This window comes from Cydia amplana, chromosome 11 (assembly GCF_948474715.1).
Source record: "Cydia amplana chromosome 11, ilCydAmpl1.1, whole genome shotgun sequence".
NCBI classification, from domain to species: domain Eukaryota; kingdom Metazoa; phylum Arthropoda; class Insecta; order Lepidoptera; family Tortricidae; genus Cydia; species Cydia amplana.
In genome coordinates, this window is record NC_086079.1 from 12,056,693 (window position 1) to 12,080,742 (window position 24,050).

General features: G+C 38.2%; 1 protein-coding gene across 1 annotated transcript; it reads right to left on the minus strand.

Annotated features, from left to right (window-relative positions):
- LOC134652497 (arf-GAP with dual PH domain-containing protein 1-like) lies at positions 1-23,616 on the minus strand. Its single transcript, XM_063507691.1, has 7 exons — positions 23,422-23,616; positions 18,737-18,962; positions 14,467-14,640; positions 9,819-9,995; positions 1,321-1,556; positions 614-808; positions 1-430 (listed from the first exon to the last, which is right to left on the minus strand). The coding sequence occupies exons 1-7, from the start codon at positions 23,501-23,503 to the stop codon at positions 363-365; spliced, it is 1,158 nt and encodes a 385-aa protein (XP_063363761.1). The 5' UTR covers positions 23,504-23,616; the 3' UTR covers positions 1-362.
- Between the last annotated feature and the right edge of the window lie 434 nt (positions 23,617-24,050).

Genomic DNA, 24,050 nt, shown 5'->3' on the forward strand with positions numbered 1-24,050 from the left:
CACAACACCGTACAGCGCCATCTTGTTTTTAATCGACACTTTTATAAATTACTCTACTTCTTAGTCTGTTATAATTAATTCGTCTATTATTATACAAATGTCTTAAATAAAAGTACACGTCAAATGTATAATTTGGCAATTTCAATCTAATACAAATCAATAACGACTATAAAATGTATTGTTAAATTCTATAAAATCAAATAAATATTTTTGTTATCAAACTTACACTAAAATATTCATTTAAAAATTAGAAAAGATTGAAAAATATTCCAGGTTCGAATGGAATACGAAATAATCATATTGATTGGAAATGTGCGGCATCGGTCCCTCTTACGACTGTGGCATAAGAGTGGACAGTGCGACTACCTTCCTGAGAATATACTCATTGTGGAGTTCGACGTGGTGCGCTTGCGGACGAGTGTCGCCTCAACTGAAACAAGTATTATAAGGCTCAGTATCGATATATTATACAGCGACGAGGAACTACCAACTTATAGGTACCCGGTGATGGTATGGCAGGATTTGGACTCCATTGCTAAGACAAAAAGAGTCTATATTGGTTTTTCTTGTACACATCTGATTCCAACAAGAAAAACAATGGTGAAACACTCACTAGTGGAGTCCTGTGGCGACAACGGCCGTTTGATGGCCTGCTGCAGCACGACGAGCCAGCCGGCGCGCTCCTCGTGCGAGATGGCCGCGAGGCAGTACGTCCGCTCCGGCGTCACGAGTTGGAACGAGAAGCGCGCTTCTTTGCAGCCGTTGCCGGTGTTGGACACTTTGATGCAGTAGCCGTTGGATTCGTGGCCTGAAAATAGTATTAGTTCAAGTTCAAATTACAAGTACGTATGTTTACTAGGAACGTACTATCTTTTACCTTGATTTCAACGGCATTATTTTAATCCAGACTGAACTAGAGAGGTCTACATTCAGCCCTTGGCAGAATTTCCCATAACCTTCGTTTTGTTTTCTGTTAGAGTTAATGTGAAACATTGTGAAAGTGCATAAACATAGTAATGGCATTCGATTAGGTTTGGCATCAAAGTTTTCCCTGAAGTTCCCATCTAAACCGTAGCCCAAGTGGATTGCCGACTGGCCGGCTTTGTCCCGACCGCCAGACATAATAAGAGATCCTTTCGAAGACAACTGCCTCAAAAGCACGGGGATAAACGCTGGCGTCCCAGAAGGTTCTATGCTTTCCCCTACGATGTTTTTGCTGATATAAAATTTGTGATTCTGGTGATTTGTGGTTATGCGGAGAAGTAGTATGTTTTATTTTTGAGCAAATAAACAAAATAAGAGAGAAAATAAATTTCATACCAATAAAGATTTCTCCTTTCGGGTAAGCGTCCAAAGGCTCATCATGGTACATAAGCTTCCTCTGATCTAATGTAAACCAGCGTCGCCTATGGGCGTCTGAAGACCTTGGCCCGGTCTTCCAGAGCCAACCTTCTCTGGCGAAGTCCTTGGGCAAACGGAGGATTAGGTCTGACTGTGGTGCTGAGGGGAACGCGACTTGGAGGAGGTGGAGCTTCGCGCAGCGTATTGCCATGTACCTGGAAGAAATATTGAGTATTTTATTGGCTATTTGCGAAGTACTATAAGCAACGATAACGCACGGCGTGTAAAAAAGTGTGGTTTCATAGGTTACAATATTATTTTAATCAAGCATTATATATTTAATGTCCTGGACCCGCCTTTTAGACTAAATATATTCAAGATTACATCTGTTAATGTTAGATTTAGTTTCACTTTGTTTAAAATGAGGCCTATGTCCATAAATGGACATCCAATTTAAATTATTATAATCGCAATATAAATTAACAAATATTTCAATAAGATAACAAATGTACATATAATATAATCGAAAAAAAAAAATAGTTACATAAAATTAGATCTTAATTAGATTAATTTACTGAAAAATGTAAATAGTATAAATTAATGTTTTTTTATAATGAATCATGCATCATGTATCGTTTTCTATTGGAAATAAATGGCTAAATTATTATAATTATTATTGTTTAAAATATTTTATTAAGTAGAGGTAAATAAGTAATTAAGTATATGACAGTTTCGGTTGCCCTATTATCGAGACCGCATAGTAGCCTAATTTCCGATAGACTCATCAAGTCATCAAGCATTTCCAGGTATTTTGTAAGTAGAAATTTGCCAACAGGTTGTTTAGGTAATTGTTTCCTTATTCGTAAAGCAGACGAAAGTCGTCGAACGTGTAGTGGTTTAAAATGAATCACATTTTATTTCTAAACAATACTTGATTGAGTAAACAAATTAATTGACGTCTTAAAACGAATTAAAAGCCTTATAATTGACGTCAGTAACCAGTTAACCACAGACCGGAAAGTCAGTGTGGTTCTCATCGTTGCCGAGCTCTCTACGATTGTACTTCCGCGAACTTCAAAAATCGAAATTTGTCAGTGGCGGCGCGTCCATAAAAGCCGATTCCCACCGGCTTGTCTGTTTTTGGACGTTTGAGCAGAGTTGTAAAGGAAATATGCACAGAACACCGCCTATAGAAACCTAATATTGGCCATTTTGTTCCCGACGCAAATCACCAAACTGTGAGGTGCGGGAGGGGTGCTCACGGCGTTGCGATTGGTCGTTCCAAACATGGCGCGCTAACACGTGTACGCGTAGGGATGGGACATGTTCACTACAGGTAGTGGGTACTACTACCAGTGATACCGAAATTTATTGTGGTAAAATTGTTACCAATTTAATGCCAATTTAGTATACTTAGAGTAAACTTACTTAATAATTATATTGATTAATTTAATATTTGATTGAGTAATTTAACAATGTACCTGAAATTTTTACTTAACATATTAGGGCATTTCTGTTTAAAGTACTCAGAACTTGAATTTTAAAGTTTAGAATTTTTATATTATTTCCACTCAGAATCGCAATCTCTTTCGATACGAGAAAAAAGTGTCGCCAAAATCTCATAGGTACAATTATTTTCTTTTGTCCGTTTTATTAAGGTCATAGAAGGTTGTATTGAAAACATATTCAAATGGACCAATAACATATGCCTATTACAAATCAACTCTTGAGTTCTCTCGCACTTCTTTGAAGTTCATCATCAGGTCCATCTCGTGACATGAGACCTAACTGCTCACCTAGAGGGTTCTAAAAAACCCATACAACGTATGTCTATCACAAACCAACACCGAGTTCCCTCGCACTTCTTGAAGTTCATCATCACGTCCATCTCGTGACATGAGACCCTAACTGCTCACCTAGAGGATTCTAAAAAACTCATACAACATATGTCTATCACAAACCAACACCGAGTTCCCTCGCGCTTCTTTGAAGTTCATCATCAGGTCCATCTCGTGACATGAGACCTAACTGCTCACCTAGAGGATTCTAAAAAACCCATACAACATTTGTCTATCACAAACCAACACCGCGTTCCCTCGCACTTCTTTGAAGTTCATCATCAGGTCCATCTCGTGACATGCGGTCTAACTGCTCCGCTGGCCTAGAAGATTCTAAAAAAACTTACACAACATATTACCTATATATTATGTCTAAAATGGTACAATACGGTATGACGAAGCACGAAGTTTCCGCAACTGACGAAACCATCGTCGTCACATCACTAGTCGAAAGGGAAAGGGATAGCGCATTGCATTTTCAAGTTGACGAAAAGGGACGGACATACTTCGCCTCTGCTTACTGACCAGTATAAAATGAACCCCGCGGACAAGAAACATTATTCAATGAAATAATGAATTTGACTTTCCTGTGGGATGTTATTCCATCTGTTTCGTAAGTAGAAGTCTTAGATGACTTGCCAGACCATTTTACGCTGCAATATCCCATGATTTCCCAATGAATTCAATAGTTTACGATTTATTTTCTTAGACTCGTGCATACTGCTAACAGGTCGTAACCTTGGGCGCAACTGATCGGAGCGGTGCGCGAACAATCTTATATTTGACCTATACACCATACGGGCGATGACCGCGAGTAGTCCTATAAGGTCGGTCTATAGGGGTTGGTCTGTGGAAATATGTAAGCCCAAATAGGCCCCGGCTTTGACGCGCCGCCACTGGTATGTGTATATCCATCTCGCATCTCTGAGAATTCAATATGGCAAGAGCGATTGCGAGCGACACTGTTTCTCCCAAACGTAACACACGTTTGGGAGAAACAGTGTCGCTCGCAATCGCTCTTGATATACACATACCAGTGGCGGCGCGTCAAAGCCGGGGCCTATTTGGGCTATTGGGGCCTAGTTGCATGCCAAATAAATTTTGTTTGTCAATATGTCTCAGTATTTTTCCGTAGGTACATGTTGGCCAGTGAAACTTCCTATTTACAAACGAGCGATTTGGTATTCCCTTGAAACGAATATATAAACAATAAGTTATTTATAGAAAGTCTGCGGTCGTTCGGTTTGTTTTGGTTCAACAACAGCTGTGACAGCTTATCTGACTGATTAAGGGGTTAAAGTGACTTTAATCGTTAAACAATGCAATTACATAAAGTTTAGTGTAAATACATGGTACCTAAATGTAGAATTTAAAGTTACTGTTAATAATGTGATAGTACGTGCGTATATCAATAAAGTAGGTATTTGTCCCTGCCACATAGCACATAGAATACGGGTTTATTTAATCTCTTTTGGGTTTAGTTTATACTGAGCGGTAATAATACATTATGTAGGTAGGTATATTATTACCCAGTGTTTGTTAGTAGGAATTATAATGAATTCTATGATCCCATGAAGGTCCAGGTAGGCGGTATAATACCTGTGTTTTCAGTGATGAAACAAATCCTATTTACTCTTTACAAAAAAAAAACTAGCCGTCAATTGTTTCTATGAATTAGACACAAATTACAATCCACTGTAATCCTTGATTCCATAAAGTTCCAGGTACGCCGATGATGCAGTCAAGGTCTAACAATTCGATACGGATAAAGGGTCTAAAATATCTATTCACGTATACATATTTTTAGTTCTTTGACCGTGTCGATAGACCATGACTGTACCTGAGTTTTCAATAGATTGAAACAAGTGCCATGCGCACTCTTATTACCCTGCCCTCCGTACAAGGCTCAAGTTACACTAACCTACAAAAAGGAACATCTGTTTCCTGTCTATTAAGAGCTACCCTAGTGTTACCAATGTATACAAATACATGTCACTTACATGATATTTCAAAAATTGTAGATAAATAATTATTCTCAATAAAATATTTATTTAGATTTGCTGTTCATAAATTATAGGTACAATTTTATGCTAAATGGCAACAATATTCCTTATTTAATTCCGAAAAGAATTTGCCGTTTATTAAATTAAATTCAATTCAATTAATTTATTTCGAATCCATAAGATCCATAAATTTTAGTACTTACAACCAACAAATCTTAAAATTAAAAAAACTCTTAATCTTAAATTTTAAAATTAATTAAACATGCTGATGATAATTTACTACCCAGGAAATATTCAACTTAGCAAATTCTGCATTCAGCCATTGTTTATACATCAATATTCTCTCTATATATTTATATATCTTAAGACAGGACTTCCCATCTAGTAGGGCTTGCTCCCTAGGGAAGCCTAACGAAATGGCAAGGGGCGCAAAATGCCTTTCAGATAAAGAGAATAAAAATTAGACGCACAAAAAGGTTGATAACCCCTGAACAAAGGGTTTAAACCAAAATTAAGGGGTAGGTACTCGCACCATCCAGTGTTAGCCACTAACTCGGAGTTCATTTGTATTGGTAACTCCGGGTTTAACCGGTTAACCTCGAGTTAGTGGATAACCCTGGATGGCGCAAGTGGCCCTAAGTGTCATTAAAATCTAGAAACAAAATTAAATTTTAATGAAATATTTACGAAACAGGAAACCGCAGCCTAATCGATAACATAACGTTGTTTTCCTTCCCGAGGGATTTCAGCAACCGCAGACTATTAGTGTGATACCTTATTTGACCTTGTTAAAATTTAACGTTACTTACATTCAATCTAAGACGTATATCTAGGCACTAATGAAATGGTCTCTAGTGTCACTACACAGACCAACAAATAAATTTATAATTTAATTATTATAATAGTTATAATAAGATAAACAAGGCACTGTCTAAAGTATTTTGTAATTCAATTTTTGACGGCGCGAATATAATATAGGGTTGAAACGTTGAAAGTTTTAATTGAGAGCGAACGAAGACTATTTAGTTCATGGGTCGTTCTACCGTTTCGTGCCGATTTGCCACTTTTTTGGAGATTTTTTTTATTTTGAAGTTACAGTGTAGAGTTTGATATTGTGAATGTGTATACGTATTGTGTATATTATTTTAAGAAAGGCACCTATATACTAGTTATACTTTTGGAAAACAAATAAGGAATGTAATGAAGGCACAGATGGAAATGAAAAAGCAAGGGAAGGTAATGAAACACGAATAGAAGGAAATGAAATTAGATTAAATATAAATTAACTTTATTGCTCAAAATCAAAGTGATAATATTTTAAACGATGGAACCATAAATATCTTGGCTTTTTAAAAGTATATCTACCCTGTTGACCTGTTTAGTATAATAACCTACTTTTTAACAATACTTTTTACGATGTTTCGGTAATCGTTTTCGGTCTCATTATTTGTCAGAACTAGAAACATATAATAATGAGATTTGTAATGTAAAAAACTGCTTACATAAATGAAATTAAAAAAGCTTAAATTATCTACAATTTTTTATAAAAAACAATCGTTATTTATGATAAAATATATTATTCGGGAAAGAACTGAGGTATAATTTTAAAGTATCCAGTATCGATGTAGGTAATGTGACTTAGCCGTCTTTGTAAAGGGCAGATGCTGTTTTTTTAAATAATGAAGTGGGCCAGAATATTATATTTCGGACACGACCATGATAAGCCGTTTCAAAGGGAACGGCGGGCCGAGGTAAAGCTGCAGGACAGCAGAGCTGGAGACGAACAAATAGTTGTGTATTAAAAAGCAAACTAGCGGACCGCAAACACGATGTTGAGCTCTAAAGCCATTGGAGATCGAAGAGCGTACTCTACGAAACACAAAACCCTGTGTAAATAGAGGCCAAAGGCCGAGTACGCCCCAATAATCAAAATACGTATTATAAATAACAAACTCCATAGGGTTGTAGACTCAACAAGTCGCACTTTCGAGGAAAAATGCAAAGGTCAAGCCGCAGGAGGGTCCGAGATCACATTGGTTAAATTTCAAGCTCTCGTAGTTCTCAAGTTAGGTCTTCTATGGAAGCGCAACGTGATCAGACGGACTGGGCCTTCAGAGTTTATGCGGACCTCGGCCTTTGGCCTCACTTAGCAAAGTTCTGCTCTCTTGCAGATTGATATTTGGCCTTGCACGGAAATGTGCCCCTATCTGAAGCTCCCCCGGGCCTTCGGCCTTGCTTTTTAATACATTCGGCTATTGGTTCTTGTTTGAGGTCAGCTCCATTGAAGCTTAGTCTTTGACCTCGCACGATTGTGCCCGCTGCTAATAGTTAAAAGAAATTATTAACACCTTTTGCGGAGCCCGGCTTTCGGCATCGGTTGCATTTGGGCATTGAAACAATTTAAGGTCTACTCTCCTGCGAAAGCTCGGCTTTCAGCCTCGCAGGAAAGCGCGCCACAATCGGACGCTCCGAGCTGCTTGCTCTTTCTTTGCGGAACTCGCAGAAAGGGGTGGGAATAGGACGCTCCTCTCCAGTTCTAGATGGTGTTGGACCATTGTTTCATGAACTTTCTAGATTTTTCTAAAGCTTGGCCTTGGTTACAAAGTTACAAGAAATTTCCCTGATACGGCCAACCTGTATTTTTAACTTAGCACAAAAAGAGGCTCCCGGGAGCAGATCTTTGTGAGACCCTCCTCATAAATATCTGGCGTCGGAGGACTCGCTCTTGAGCTTTATTCAAGAACTATCAAAAGTTTTCAGTATTTTAATTAGCATATTTTTTTCATTAATAGGCGTTAGATAAGTTTCAATCGGGTCATCTGTCCAAAATGTTCCGCATTTATAAAATGTTGGAAATATGATGTATCTATCCGATATACTTACAATATTTGCCATGACAAAAAAAAACCTACTTACGCGCCTATCTGCTTATTTATATGCAATATCCACAACCAACAGGATTCCCATGACATAGTGTCGGGTATAGATAAGAACCTATATCCTAAAACTCTGTCAAACGGTCTAACGAAGTCGAGAGAATTGGACATATATACGTTTCAAAACATGGGAGTTATGATTTAAGAGCGTATGTGTGTATATAACTCTTGGGCTGTGGGCTAAAAACATAAAAAGGTATCACATCTGTCATACAAAATTATATTGTTAATTTCCTTCCAAACTGGTTCATTTCCTTCACCCGACAATATTGGAAGAAATGGAGAGGGATGAATTGGAGTGGAATGAACTTTCGACGGTTTTTTTAAATTTCTTTATAGTCTTTAAGGCTAGAATGTCATCAAGTAAAAGTAATGAAGATATACCAAAATGCTAACAGATTATTAACAAGGTGATTTTTTTGCAATATATATAGCACCAAATTACTTAATGGATAAAAATGAGTAGTAACCGTGACAAAGTGCCTTTCCGGTGAGGAGAACCTAAATTACTTGTAAATCAAGAGCGCGAAACCTCCTTCGTTGACGTATTGCGGTAGACTAAGGTAGTAAAAACACGAAGCAATCACAGTTATTCGTGAATAAAAGCGCGTTTAGATTTGGCATGAGTGGCAATTTTTTAGAGTGAAAATGAAGGCTTTCGCGTGACAAAATTAAAAAGTGCGTTCTCTCTATGATAATTTAACTTATAAATACGTACCATGTACCATTATAATACTGATTATGTGCTTATTTATAAACAATTATAATGGAAAGTAGGGTTTATCTGCAAATAATAGTGTTTTTTAATTTTCGAACCCAATGGTACGCCATTTTAGGTGCGAGGGAAATTAATTTTTCGCATGTTTTTAATTTTTATTTAATAGATCATTAGGTTTAGCTAAATTCCAAAACTGGCGCATTTTTCGTACCACATAAACATACGTTTTAAAAATAACCACAAGTAAAAAAATATAATTTTAACGCTTCATGTGGGCTCGGACACGAAATCGGCACGAAACGGTAGAACGACATATGAAAAAAAAGCTTCAAGTGAATTGAATTAATTCGCTCCACACTTTTGTATAAGGGTATTCATATCATAATGCAAATATTACCAACTCACCATCTCTAAATTTTGTGACAACTCATTATCCTTAGATACCTATACAAGTATACAAGTTGCTCGGACCTCGTGGTCATAACGGCTATTTCTCAAGAGCCTATCTCAAACACCGAAGTTCGCAAATTGCGGGCATCTATCTCCAACTAAGGCATAGGTAATTAGAGTGATAGAGAAAGATGTCCGCATTTTGCGAACTTCGGTCATCATCTTCCTCGCGTTGTCCCGGCATTTTGCCACGGCTCATGGGAGCCTGGGGTCCGCTTGGCAACTAATCCCAGTAACTGGCGTGGGCACTAGTTTTTACGAAAGCGACTGCCATTGCCATCTGACCTTCCAACCCAGAGGGTAAACTAGGCCCGTATTGGGATTAGTCCGGTTTCCTCACGATGTTTTCCTTCACCGAAAAGCGACTGGTAAATATCAAATGATAGGTATTTCGTACATACGAGTAAGTTCCGAAAAACTCATTAGTACGAGTCGGGGTTCGAACCCGCGACCTCCGGATTGCAAGTCGCACCCAAGCCTATATAGGCTCGCAGGATTTGCGAACTTCGGTTTTAAAATCATAGGTACTCACCAACAATTGATGACTTCTGGGTCCTCGTGGTACACGTATATGTGTCTGGTGGTGCCGTCCTTCATGAATGTGAGTTGCATGGAGTTCATCTGGCCGATTTTCAAGGGGGCAAAAGCGACGTTTAATTCCGACAGCTTTAGGATTCCCTTTGGCTCTTTGTTTTCTTTCACGTGATACCTGGGCGTGAGGGAAAGATCGAACACTTTAGTCAAAAGACAGACCTTAAAAAAAGTACTTACACTCAGATACCAAAATATTCAACAACACACTGAAAATATCTCGATATTGACTCTACTGGCATTATGATAGAGTAACGGTTGAGGAATAGGCATCGTAGATATTTATGAAGTGAAAACTTCTAAAGCGGCGCTGTGCACTTTTTGAGGTGGGGAAAAAATGTTAAACTCGCGACAGGTCACGTGTTTTGCTGACTGCGTGTTTTAGTAAGATCAGGTAGAGTATGCTTGTCTTCTAGGAAAGTGTCATACGTACGTACTGTTTCAACGTGTAAGGGTTGAAATAAATCAAATAAAACTCAATGAAATAATGTAGAGGTTTATTATTAATTTATTAAGCCTCTACAATGATCAACTATACTCTACCTGACATTACATTAGGACACATAGATTAACTAGAACTTACTCTAGTTTACACAAAAAGGATTATGTGATAAGATGATAATGATTGATGAAAATGATATAATTATGAAAATGAAATGAGTATGATGCTAACTTTTATTATTATTACCAAGAGTTTACCTCAAACTGTTTGTTGTTGATTAAAATTTTTATTTTTTTGGTTTAGTTTAAATTTTAAATAGCACGTCCTTACCTCGAGCGACCAAAGTTTTTGATCCGATCGCGAAGCCGAGAGAAAAACTGATCAAGACAACTCGCGGATCGGCTACAGCCGTCTGATGGGTGGTGATACCTAGACAAGCAGGGCATAAGTAGCGAGACCTACATTATTGACATCATTTCAAAATATACTTTACTAGGCTACGGCAATTTTTAGGGTTCCGTACCCAAAGGGTAAAAACGGGACCCTATTACTAAGACTCCGCTGTCCGTCCGTCCGTCCGTCCGTCCGTCTGTCACCAGGCTGTATCTCACGAACCGTGATAGCTAGACAGTTGAAATTTTCACAGATGATGTATTTCTGTTGCCGCTATAACAACAAATACTAAAAACAGAATAAAATAAAGATTTAAGTGGGGCTCCCATACAACAAACGTGATTTTTGACCGAAGTTAAGCAACGTCGGGCGGGGTCAGTACTTGGATGGGTGACCGTTTTTTTGCTTGTTTTGCTCTATTTTTTGTTCATGGTGCGGAACCCTCCGTGCGCGAGTCCGACTCGCACTTGGCCGGTTTTTGGGTTATTAAACAAATGTTTAGGTACAAAACAGAAGCACGACTTCTATTAGTTATATTAGGTATATATTTAAAAGAAGTCATTGTTTTTACAAATTTTCTAACGCTCATTCATGTATAAAATGTCGCTTGTCTTAAAAGTACGAGTATATGTCCAGCTGCTTAAACTCTGCTTACAGTGCTTTCACAGTCGAGTGTTTTGTTAATTATAAATGAAAACAATATGTTTGGAGAATTTCGGCACATCACAAAAGAGTCGAATATTGTCTATGGCACCGTTTTTGTAAGAAAATTTGAATTTAATTTATTAAGTGATCATGGAGATTTTGAGTTTAGAGTTTAGACTATTATTTTCTGAAAAAAAAAATTCAAATGCGATGTGATTTCAAACTAATTATTTTATTAGAGACCTTAATTAAAAAGTAATATTTGTTAATTTTAATATAATTATTGGATAGGGTGGAGCGGATGAAAAAGTATTTATCTATACTATGTAGGTATGTATATATCTTAGAAATCTTAGAATACAGTTTACTATCATCAAAGTACCAACTCTCGGAGCCCCTTAAGGTCTAATTTAATTTATTATTACCACTATCATTTCGCAATGTTGTCAATTTGTATCAATCAAGCTACATTTATTTAGTGCTTACACCTATTTCATGCTCATAATCTCAAATGCTCGCAAATATTTTTGTCATAACATTACGATCAAAATTATGCGAACGTACCTACGAGTACACAAGCGCCATAAAACGAGGAGAATACAACGAAACATTACAATTTTCCTGTTTATGCGTACGAGTTAGTTAGCGTTGGTATTGCGGTACGATCCAGGTTTTTCTAGTTATATCACAATTCAAATAAATAACTAATGGTTACAAATTAGGTATTCCGCATTGGCTCGAATGAGTTGACAGCTTAATAATAGCTGTTTTGCTGCTTTGAAACTGTTTTTCTAACGTCACCAAATTATTTTCGTTTCAATTACTTACAAGTATACGGACTTACCTACTTAAAAAAAAACAAATATGATTTCACATGATTCTGCAATGCTGCTGCAATGAGTTTAAGGTAATAATTTTATAAGTAGGTACTTACCTACCATTAAATTTATGATGAGATTGACGGCTCAGTTGCCATTTACATTTTCGCTTGTCAACTATTTGAGGATATAAATAAATTAAGGCAGCCCCATTAAGTGACATCACAAAAATTACTCTAAACGGATGTCTAACTCGACGCGACGTCACAATTTCACAAGATTCCCCCATAGTGTTGTTTACCAGGTATTTAAGATGGGTGTGCCAAAATGTGACGCCGTTATCTTGGTTGTCAAGTTGGCGATGAGTTCAAAATTACGTAGTTACAGTCAATATTTAAACAGTTTTTACGTAGATTTACTTTACTCTGCGTGGAGTTTTTCCGATGGGATTCGTTACATCAACTACGTCACGACGCGGTACCTGTTGACCTAGGTACATACGGTTTTATCTTGCCTTGACTATTTTAATCTCTTATCAATCTGAGACCACGGCAACCGAGGTAAGTCAATCGCCAGTTCATCTTTAGATTTATCACTTTCCGCGTTCTGATTATTTGTTATTTTTGTTAAGTCTTTGTTAAAAATATTCAATTGTAATTTCATCATCTGTTACCTGTTTTACATCATAATTGTTTCGTAACATTTTGCTTTTGGCTTGTTGTATTAGTCATGTATGTTCGCGCAAGTCTTTATTGGTTTTAGCATTGCAGTGTTTAAATAAATTATACCTAAAGTGAAAAATGATTAAGCGTTTTCTTATTTAATTTTCCTATCTGAATCAAACAATCGTCAATGTTGGTGATTTTATATGAACAGATTTATTTTTGGAGAGTAACAATCATCCCGTTGGTACATACGGTGAACAAAAATAGAATACTTATATGGATTATTAATGAATCATGACGGGATGTCGGGAATGAGTGAAGTGACGTTTGAAAATTTAAATGGTTGTGATGATATTAGAAGTTAGAAATATCATGCAAAACATTATCCATATAATTTGAATCCGTTTAGAAGTTTTTCTTTAGAGATTTGCATTTATAGTAAGACATAATAAAGTTGTTATAAGAGTAATATAATAAAGCACGTTACATTTATTTTACAAATTGTATGGATAATTTACATAAATTAACAGGGAAGCGAAAACAAATATCTAAATAGGCATTTTAAGCTGGCATGGAGACTGTAACTTATTTAATAGGGACTGTCAAACTAACAAGTCTCCATCCATTAAGCTACTGAACAAGAGCTTAAATGACGAAAGAGAAAAAATAATGACAAATTGGGAATATTGAAAGTTATAATTTTCACGTCTACAAAAGGCTATTATGTAGTTACCTAGTACAGGGTGGCCAAAAATTTTATTCTATAAAACATAAAAAAATATTAAGTATTCCTTGTTAAATATAATATGTAGGGTCAGCAATTACACATGGAAAATAATGTCAGACAAATGTCCACCTCTAGCAGCATGGCAGATGCGAACCCTTTTCATCGCGTTTTTCATCACTGTTTCACACATTTCTGGCGTTATCTCAGCGACAGTGTTTCGAATATTTTGTTTTAATTGCTGAAGGTTCGTTGACCTATTAGCATAGACACGTCCCTTTAGATAGCCCCACAGAAAAAAGTCAGGAGCTGTCGAGCGATCTTGGGGGCCAGTCAATGTCACCGTTTCTCGAAATTAATCGACCGGGAAACGTTATTTTTAATGTTTCTATTGTTTTTAATGATTAAAACGCGTTCCGTCGTAAAACGCTTCATAATAAATTTGCCGTATCTACAGTCTACACAAACTAATTTTCATGCAATAACTGTCATATTTACCGCCAACTTAAAATGGCGGCAAAAAAAGTTGTATACCTCTAAGTTGGCCACCCTGTACATTGTAGTAAACCAATTTTGATTTTTACATTTCGATATTTTTTAAATCTCATTTTGAATGAAATCCCATTCAATCATAATGCAACTATAGAACAAACAGTTTAATCTCTTTCTGCTAAATGATGATTTCGCCGATTGGTCAATTAGAGACACCGCGGGAAATTTCATGCTTTCCCCGCAATGAAGTCTTATCATGAAGTTTCATCCATCGTATGAAATAAAGCCAAAGCTATAAAAAAAGGCTCAAAATATCTGGGCACCTTATATCTTCGCGTCACACATTAAGTATCTACGTCTACCAATGGGGTGCACAGCTATGTATGCAGTGTAACTTTTTTTAAACTCACTTGAGTGTGTCTTCGCTCTCATTGAGCACAAACTTCCTAAGCTGGTAGCGGTTGTCCTCCTTTCCCCTCTTCATGAGGAACCCCTCCATGGTGCCGGAGAGGTAGCTCTGGCGTTCTGGGTGGCAGAACTCCTCGCGTTCGTACTTGGCGCGGATCCATTGCTCGATTAAAACTCTGGAAGTAAAACGGGTTGACTTACTTTTGCTGCTAGATTGATGAGAATTTAAGAAGATTGCCACTTAAAAAAACAGGATTAAAAAAATATTTAGATATTCACAGATATTCATAAATGATTAGACTTAATATGGGTTCAGGCGATGCTCCGAATATTGTTGCTGGAACCTTCACCCCCTTGAGGATAATTTACCGACTAATATGAAAAATGTTGCTCTTAACCTGTTAGCCTATGAGCTAGTACCGAAATAGTACCTACTTACATGTAAATGTTATTGTGGTCTGTACTTAATCAGTGTGGGGTTAAAATTTTATGAACCAATTAAAAGACCGACGAATATTATATATCTATTTACAGCTATGTGTGTACTTAGTAGTTTTCTTAATATTTTTGTTTTACATATGCGTCAGTCCCCACCACCACATTCGGTTTTCCCAATCGCTTTCTCCAAGTGATTTGTGCTTTCCATGAATAGACTGTGAGTCACACACATCCATTCCACCCCTGTGGGCGTTTCTGCCTACACGCAAAACTTTTGATTAGTAAAGAATTAATTATCATTTTCCTATTATCTACTGTACAAAAAAAAACTTATGTAGTTACCATACGCTGTTTCTCTGTTGGGCACTGTGGCTTTAAGAGGAAAGAGAGACTACATTCATAAAACAAAGTCCCCCAGCTCGTCTGTCTGTTTGTGAGTATGTATTTATGTTCGCGATAAACTCAAAAACGACTTTGAGATTATCATGCGGTTTTCATCTATCAATAGAGTGATTCTTGAGGAAGGTTTAGGTGAAGCCGGGGCGGGTCGCGATTAGTTAGAGTTACATACACGACTTACATACTTAACTATTATTTCACTGTCATTGGGAAGTAGATAATTTTATTATTGTTACTAAAACGAACTCCTAAAATATGCGTAGACTCTCAGAAAGCATCATTTTTGATCTTTTCATAATTTTGATTACCTACATGCAAACCTCGTCTGTTCCTGTAAAAACCAAATGTCTGACAAATTTTGTGTTTTCTATGTTTAATATATGTTAATTATGGTTTTAATTGTTTTGCAAATAAACAAAACAACTATCAATGCACAATTCACGGCCACGGACACTAAAGACAAACAACTTAGATCATTAGGTCCCATTAGTGCATCAGACAAACACTCGCCACGTCAGTCGGTCAAGAACGCTTTACAGGAAATGCCATTGGATTACTCGCCAGGAAATGCTCGAAGTTCCTATGACAAATACTCTTGTTTTAACTATTACGGTCTTACTAAATCTAATAATCTAATTTTATTTTTATTTTATTTTTTAATTTTAGAAGCGCAACTTGTGAAATATGAGTATCAATTGGTCAATGGTGTCTCAAAACTGCACCAGTAGTACCTAAACCTTTTACTTTTTTACCCGACTATCTACTAATTCCACCGTAACGTCTAACTATTCAACTGATTTTGATAAACGAGGTATTACGCATTTGTTTTTATTCCCGAAATGACATACTCGTAAGCAACATTCTCGACCTACTTTCAATAAGCAGATTGTACGAAAAAAACCGGTTTCCAATTTTTCTCCTTTATTCGGTGAACTTGACTGCAACACTGGTGGGTGCCTAGATTAAATGATCGCGTGTGTCAGCAGTCTGCGGGTTTCTCGGCCTCCATGTTTTATATTGTTTGTGTAAAACCATTAAGTAAGTAGGTACTTATTACAGTACGATAGATATCGTGTGGTTTAAAGATAAGGAAAACTCAGTAATATAACACTATAACTATTACAAATACCCTGCAAAATTAGCAATGTTTACAATTCAAATGAATTTGCAACTTTTTGGGGAAGTCCAACCAAGTGCATTTTCGTATTTCTTGAGTTTTCTTCAAACATATGCAAAAGTGCAGCACTTTGATTTCCAGATCGTTAATAAGAGAAGCTTGCTATTTGTCATTCAGTCCACTTTTTAGCCGCTCGATAGTGGCACAATAGTGACATAGTGGCTTGCAGTCCTTCCACATGACTGTCGGTTTGGCACTTCTTTTTTTCTCTGTGTCATTTAACCGTGTCTCAATAAAGTTCTTCGTCAGCCAGCAGCAACAGCAGCAATGACACTCATCCCATGTAACTTATTTCTTTTATCAATCATCCCAGCAGTCTAGTTCCAGCCCAGAGCTACATGAGGTACCTAGAGTCAGATCGAGAAAAGTGTGCAGCGATTTTGATAGCCCACGCAGTGCAAGTGTCATTTTTAACGTCAAACTTTTATGAATTTATGACGTGTAAATAACACTTGCACTGCGTGGGCTATCAAAATCGCTGCAGACTTTTCTTGGTCTAACTCTAAATCACTTTGTTGGTAACGGAGATCTAACAAACATCTATTATGAGTAGATTTTTGTAGACCTTCTGTAGCGTAACAATGTTCCGAATATCTCTCAATGAATGCAATTCCATAGATGCTTCAATTTACCTACTGGTTACGGAACAGAGGCCCTAAAAATACTTATTATGGGTCTTTCTTCGTAGGCCTCCTGTAGCAGGGCGGGACGCGTTCCTCATACTTGTTCCTCGCGACGATGTTCCAAATGTCCCTCATCTACTGCATTTGCGACTCCTCCCAAAGATCCAGTTTGAGGTGTTTCACTTGGCTAGTTATGGAACAGAGCGTCCAGCAAATACTTAATATGGGTCGTTCTTCGTAATAGGCCTCCTGTAGCAGGGCGGGACGCGTTCCTCATACTCGTTCCTCGCGATGATGTTCCAAATGTCCCTCATCTTCTGCATTTGCGACTCCTCCCAAAGATCCAGTTTGAGGTGTTTCACTTGGCTAGTTATGGAACAGAGCGTCCAGCAAATACTTACTGTGGGTCGTTCTTCGTAGGCCTCCTGTAGCAGGGCGGGACGCGTTCCTCATACTCGTTCCTCGCGACGATGTTCCAAATGTACCTCATCTTCTGCATTTGCGACTCCTCCCAAAGATCCAGTTTGAGGTGTTTCACTTGGCTAGTTATGGAACAGAGCGTCCAGCAAATACTTACTGTTAGTCGTTCTTCGTAGGCCTCCTGTAGCAGGGCGGGACGCGTTCCTCATACTTGTTCCTCGCGACGATGTTCCAAATGTCCCTCATCTTCTGCATTTGCGACTCCTCCCAAAGATCCAGTTTGAGGTGTTTCACTTGGCTAGTTATGGAACAGAGCGTCCAGCAAATACTTACTGTGGGTCGTTCTTCGTAGGCCTCCTGTAGCAGGGCGGGACGCGTTCCTCATACTCGTTCCTCGCAACGATGTTCCAAATGTACCTCATCTTCTGCATTTGCGAGTCCTCCCAAAGATCCAGTTTGAGGTGTTTCACTTGGCTAGTTATGGAACAGAGTGTCCAGCAAATACTTAATATGGGTCGTTCTTCGTAATAGGCCTCCTGTAGCAGGGCGGGACGCGTTCCTCATACTTGTTCCTCGCGTGTTCCAAATGTACATCTTCTGCATTTGCGACTCCTCCCAAAGATCCAGTTTGAGGTGTTTCACTTGGCTAGTTATGGAACAGAGCGTCCAGCAAATACTTAATATGGGTCGTTCTTCGTAATAGGCCTCCTGTAGCAGGGCGGGACGCGTTCCTCATACTCGTTCCTCGCGATGATGTTCCAAATGTACCTCATCTTCTGCATTTGCGAGTCCTCCCAAAGATCCAGTTTGAGGTGTTTCACTTGGCTAGTTATGGAACAGAGCGTCCAGCAAATACTTAATATGGGTCGTTCTTCGTAATAGGCCTCCTGTAGCAGGGCGGAACGCGTTCCTCATACTTGTTCCTCGCGACGATGTTCCAAATGTCCCCCATCTTCTGCATTTGCGACTCCTCCCAAAGATCCAGTTTGAGGTGTTTCACTTGGCTAGTTATGGAACAGAGCGTCCAGCAAATACTTACTGTTAGTCGTTCTTCGTAGGCCTCCTGTAGCAGGGCGGGACGCGTTCCTCATACTTGTTCCTCGCGACGATGTTCCAAATGTCCCCCATCTTCTGCATTTGCGACTCCTCCCAAAGATCCAGTTTGAGGTGTTTCACTTGGCTAGTTATGGAACAGAGCGTCCAGCAAATACTTACTGTGGGTCGTTCTTCGTAGGCCTCCTGTAGCAGGGGGGGACGCGCTCCTCATACTTGTTCCTCGCGACGATGTTCCCAATGTCCCTCATTCTCTGCACTTGCGAGTCCTCCCAACGATCCAGTTTGAGGTGTTTGACTTTGCTGATGTGAGCGCCCATGCCTCGGTGGATCGAAGCGCAGCGCATGCAGATGAATATGCCCAGGTTGTATGAAGCCCAGTCAGGGTCTGAAAAAGGAAGGAATTATAAGCATTTGTGTCATATTAAAGATAGTTCTGATAGTAATACTATACTTAGTGTTGATTCAACGAATCTATTTTTTTTATCAGGAAAAATATAGCTTTAATACTGAAGTAGTTACGTAATATGTGGAACATAATTTTCTAGCATGTTATATTTGAAGTAAACTCTAGCAACAGGTAAATAACTTATTTACCTACTTAATGAATCCTTACAAATCGATACGACATTTCAAATAATGAACGGCTGACGTTAGAATTGTTTACTTTATTGTTTTCTATGTAATACTCGTAGATGGTTATCTGTAGATAACCCACCTTGTTATTGACTAAGTAGGCCATGTATTCCCAAGAGCTAGCGAGCGTTCCACTGGAACCACCCAGTATGTCGTGCTCGTGACCTCGAGATTCATACCAGGGATGTTGCGAATATCCGCATCCGCATCCGCAACCGCGGAACTTCCGCATTATTTTCAACATCCGCATCCGCATCCGCATCCGCATAAAATCGATGCGGATGTAATGCGGATGCGGATGTGGAACAGGTCGGTACAGGAACGTCTTAGCATCGGCGAAAGTGCTAGACTGCTAGGTAATTTAGTCATTAACCAAAAAACCTATTAGAAATGAGCAGTCAAGCGTGAGTGGGACTTATTGTACGGAGCCCTTGGAATGCGAGTCCGACTCGCACTTGGCCGGTTTTTTGAAATAAAAATTACTAAAATGTAATATTTGACGTTTTTTATGGTACTATCTTGACATCCGCATCCGCATCCGCATCCGCGGATGTGAGCCTTTAAAAATCCGCATCCGCATCCGCATCCGCGGATGTCAAAAAATCGGCATCCGCAACATCCCTGATTCATACCAACCAAAGGACTCATAAAAGCTTTTCATTTTCAAATAATATCTTAATTATTCCCTTTTAGTCACCTATATAAGATTCCACGATAATTTTTAATGATTTTTCGTAGGGAAAATGATTGTCCTATACTTGTCTTCTTAATCTTCTACTCTATTATCTTCGTAATCTTTCTATTGGAGCACTAGGTATCTGCTAGAATTAGTTTCTCAGAGAAACTCTAGTTGCCCATAAAGTTTTAAAGCCTAGCATTATAGTTTATAGGCGCTTTAGTGCAGTAGGTATAGGTATACTGTAAGGCGTATTTATGTACCTAACCAAACAACTTGCGAAAAACCTCATGCGATTTATACAACGTTGTCGAGTGTCGACCAAATAACGCTATGTATCAAAAGTCACATGTGATTTGTCGCAAGGTATCTGAAGCCATAGCCAACACCATGCCATCACTAACATACTGGTTTGGTCGAGACGAATGCTTACGTGCTATCCATATACATATTCATCCGATAAACGATGAAACAAAGGTAGTTAAGGTAGGTACTTCGGATTGTAGTAGCGTATAGCGTAGCGAAAACATTTGTTTATACGCGTGGCATTTCGTTATCGGGTGACGCGCGTGATAAGCGCAAATCATAAGACACGGAGTTGGTACAGGAGTATACATCAAGATAAACATTATATCTTCACTTATTAAAGTTGATTAAATGTAAACGGCCTAGTTACCTACAGGAACCTAGCCGCCGCCATAGAATCGAATCGCTCACATTTTATTACATTCTGAAATAATATGAAATTGGACAAGAATATTCAAGTACCTGTACCTACATAATATTATATTTATTCTGGTACTAGTACTCGTTGCTAGAAATTTTAATAGTGATTCGGTTAAATTGTGTTTTTTGAAAAACAAATTATAGCCAGCCTTTTATGAATGTAGTACCTGTGATACCTTTGGTTATGGTGCTTTACGCACACTGATGAAATTGTCTAGACTAGAAGTTTTGTATGTAAATAAATAGACATTCGTTTGTATAATAATTTTTAGCAAGATAAAATATTGTATTACACTTAAGAGCAATTGAAATAAATAACTTCGTAGGTCTGTATGATGTAATCCATATTTTTCTTTTTGTAATTAGTGCTCTATGTAACCTATCTCACTATTGAGCTGCCTATAGTTCTAATCTGTAGAACTCTTCTGGCCAATTTCATTTCAAACAAAATAATGGAGTGTGACAGGTGCACTGTTTGCGCATTTTGCATACAAAAGCCTAAAATGTACACCGCGAGGGCAGTTTAAAAATAATGACCTCCCGCCGAGACCAAAATTGGATGGTCACTTATAGTTTTTTTTAGCATTAGAAAAAAGGTAAACAATCTTGATGTGTCTTTTAATTGAAAAACATGTTTTAAAAATAAATCACGGCAAATATGTAACAATTATGAATCTAATACGATCATTTATATTCTTCTGCTTTCATAAGTGTAAGTTACTGATTTTTAAAAAGCGTTTTTCAATTAAAAGACATGTCAAGATCGCTTACCTTCTTTCTAATGCTAATAAAAACGAACTATAGCCAACCCAACTTGCAGGTTACCTAACTATAATTACTACTCATTTTCGTTTATAAGTAGATTTAGGTCTTATTTGACAGGGGATTTAGGGATTCGAAACTATGTACTGTGTAGTGTACTTAATAGCTATCGGAATTTCTGAAGGATACCTTCAATACCTCGTGATATTTTAGAATACGTACACAGTTTAGTTTGATTCTAGCTTTGTTTAAAACGAACCTAAGTAATACATTGCTCCAACTTTGTACCAACTCTTCACATTTATTATAAGTCACATTATGCTTGTTACATACCTATGGATATTTTTATTTATTAATATACATATTTTAGTTTTAAGAAAATGTTGCCCGGAAAACGCGCCTGTGTGACGAAGCCTTAAGTTTAACTATCTTTAATACAAAGTTCTCCAACTTACCTACGTACTTGGAGAACTTTATACTTATTCCATATTTCAATTGATAATGTCATCGATGTGGTGGTAGTAGGTACAGTGATCTGCGAAATTGCATGGAGAATTAATTTATTGATAAAATCGCCATGCACTTTTGCGGCTGATGGTACCTGTAGATAAGTACTTTATCGTTGGTGAGGTATTTAACTGTAGTCCAATTTTTAAACAAAACAAAAGCAACATTTAACTGCTCTGTTTATAAAGTATAGACAGTTATTTAAACAACTTTGTCAGCAGAAAAAGGCGCGAAATTCATATTTTCTATGGGAGATGGGACGATAACCTTTCGCGCCAATTTTTATTTATTTGTCGCTTATTTCTAATGACGGAAATGGCTTGACAGACTATTCTATTTCCTTACGTTCCATGTCATGCGTTTTTTAAGTGGAATAGAGCCCAGTGACAGCAGGTGGACTTAGTTTGCCGACTAATAGTCCTTCACAATTCGAACCCAGACCCAGGTATCTAATATAAATTATAGCTTTTTGTTTGAGTAATTAATATAAGTTACAGCTTTTTGTTACCAATTAACTGAAACAACAATAGTATTGCGCAACAAGTACTCAACAGCGCACTTTACTACCATAGGCCATTCTCTACCATAAGCCAAACAAAACATACATGTTTTGAAGAAAACCTACCCGTTTCCGTTTTTAAACTGCCCACATACGTCAACATCCGACAATCATGAAAGCAATTGAATTTTTTATAGGTATAGAGGCCTAGTCACACCCAAACAAATGGTGAGTCATCGGCAGCAGAGCTTATTTGCTACAGTGAACGGCTTAGCCGAGAGTAAGTACCTTGCTTACATATGCAAGTCTGTTTAGCATTGACTGACCAGCTGATAGGTTATTGGCGTTATTGCTGAAGCTGCATTGCTGGGCCTACCCTACACACATCCGTGTTGCTCACGCACACAGGCAACCGTAGATGCGAACGTCATAACGCAGCAACACACACATGCAACTGTGGCCTCTGTTACATCGTAAACACCACGCTATGTTTTGGTCATCTTAATCATAACAGTTGTGTAATGCACTAAACACTAATAAAAGCGAGTCTGCTTTCAACTAAAATTAGCTTTGATATCAGAAAATGGGTCTAGAAACCATTAAAGACTTTAGGTGGCGAATTTGATGCAGCTTTAGGATAATTTCTCCTCTTCTTAGACTATTCGTAAGCATTCGGGTCAGTTTTCAATTGAAAAAGTACAAAACAATGACAAATAGATACGTAGTAGAGCCGGTTCGCATGGTCACACAAAATCAATTTTCAATTAGCGTGCATCATAAGCGTAACCGACAACACTCACGTAAATATCCTTCCTTACCGCTCTTACGTTACCCAAATTTGGCAAAGGATTATTTTAATTCTCTTGCTCAAAAACGTGTTGTGATTCTATGTTGATTTTCATTGAAAGCATTTTACTCCCGAGGTCACTGAACTCCAAAGCATGGACGCACTTACGCCCCCCCGCCTATTCACCCCATGGAAATACCACGCTTCACAACGAAAACATTATCACTATTAAATAATCACTGATTTCCACGTACCGTCGACTCCACAATCGGCACAAACATTGTTCCCACTTTTCGTTTGCAACTCCTGTAATAGTCTCTCGTTATGGTCAACCATCGTGGAACTTTTGCATCAATAATTGAGACATACACGCTCGCGTACGTACTGCGTTCGAAAGTCTAACGCGTTCTCTGCCAATGCGCGAGGGAGCGAGACTTCGCTTCGACCGACGGCTGACGACGCACGGCGACGTTCGGTTCAACAAACGCCATTTCGTGTCATCGAATGATTCGCCGTTTCACTCATACACTAGTCGTTCTAGGTACGCTTGAATGAGATAGAAAGGGAGGTCTAGTTTCGGTACATGAATGAAACCAGTGAGTAGTTAGAGCTCGTAAATCGTATTGGTGTGTGTGTATGGCGTAGTACGTGATACAAGTCAAAAAGAGACGTCTCGCGTAAATACAGAGAAGCTATAGTATGTATGTATGAACGTAGTTGTAGTTTACGCGCTGTAGGTACTACTTACACCTAGGCGGAGTGGTCGAGTTTTGTTTGTCTAGCTTTTGCAATGTCTAGGGTGGGGTGGCGGATTTTCCAATGAGTATGTGACGAATGACGTATCTGATTTCTCATTAAGCTATTTCGCGTCCTATTTATAAAC

Excerpts from the sequence above, each read along its gene's own strand:
- LOC134652497 (XM_063507691.1), bottom strand. The coding sequence starts at position 23,503 with ATGGTTGACCATAACGAGAGACTATTACAGGAGTTGCAAACGAAAAGT. Across the intron at positions 18,963-23,421 it reads TGCCGATTGTGGAGTCGACG|ACCCTGACTGGGCTTCATAC; the intron begins GTACGTGGAAAT and ends TTCCTTTTTCAG. Across the intron at positions 9,996-14,466 it reads GAGAGCGAAGACACACTCAA|GTATCACGTGAAAGAAAACA; the intron begins GTGAGTTTAAAA and ends CCTCACGCCCAG.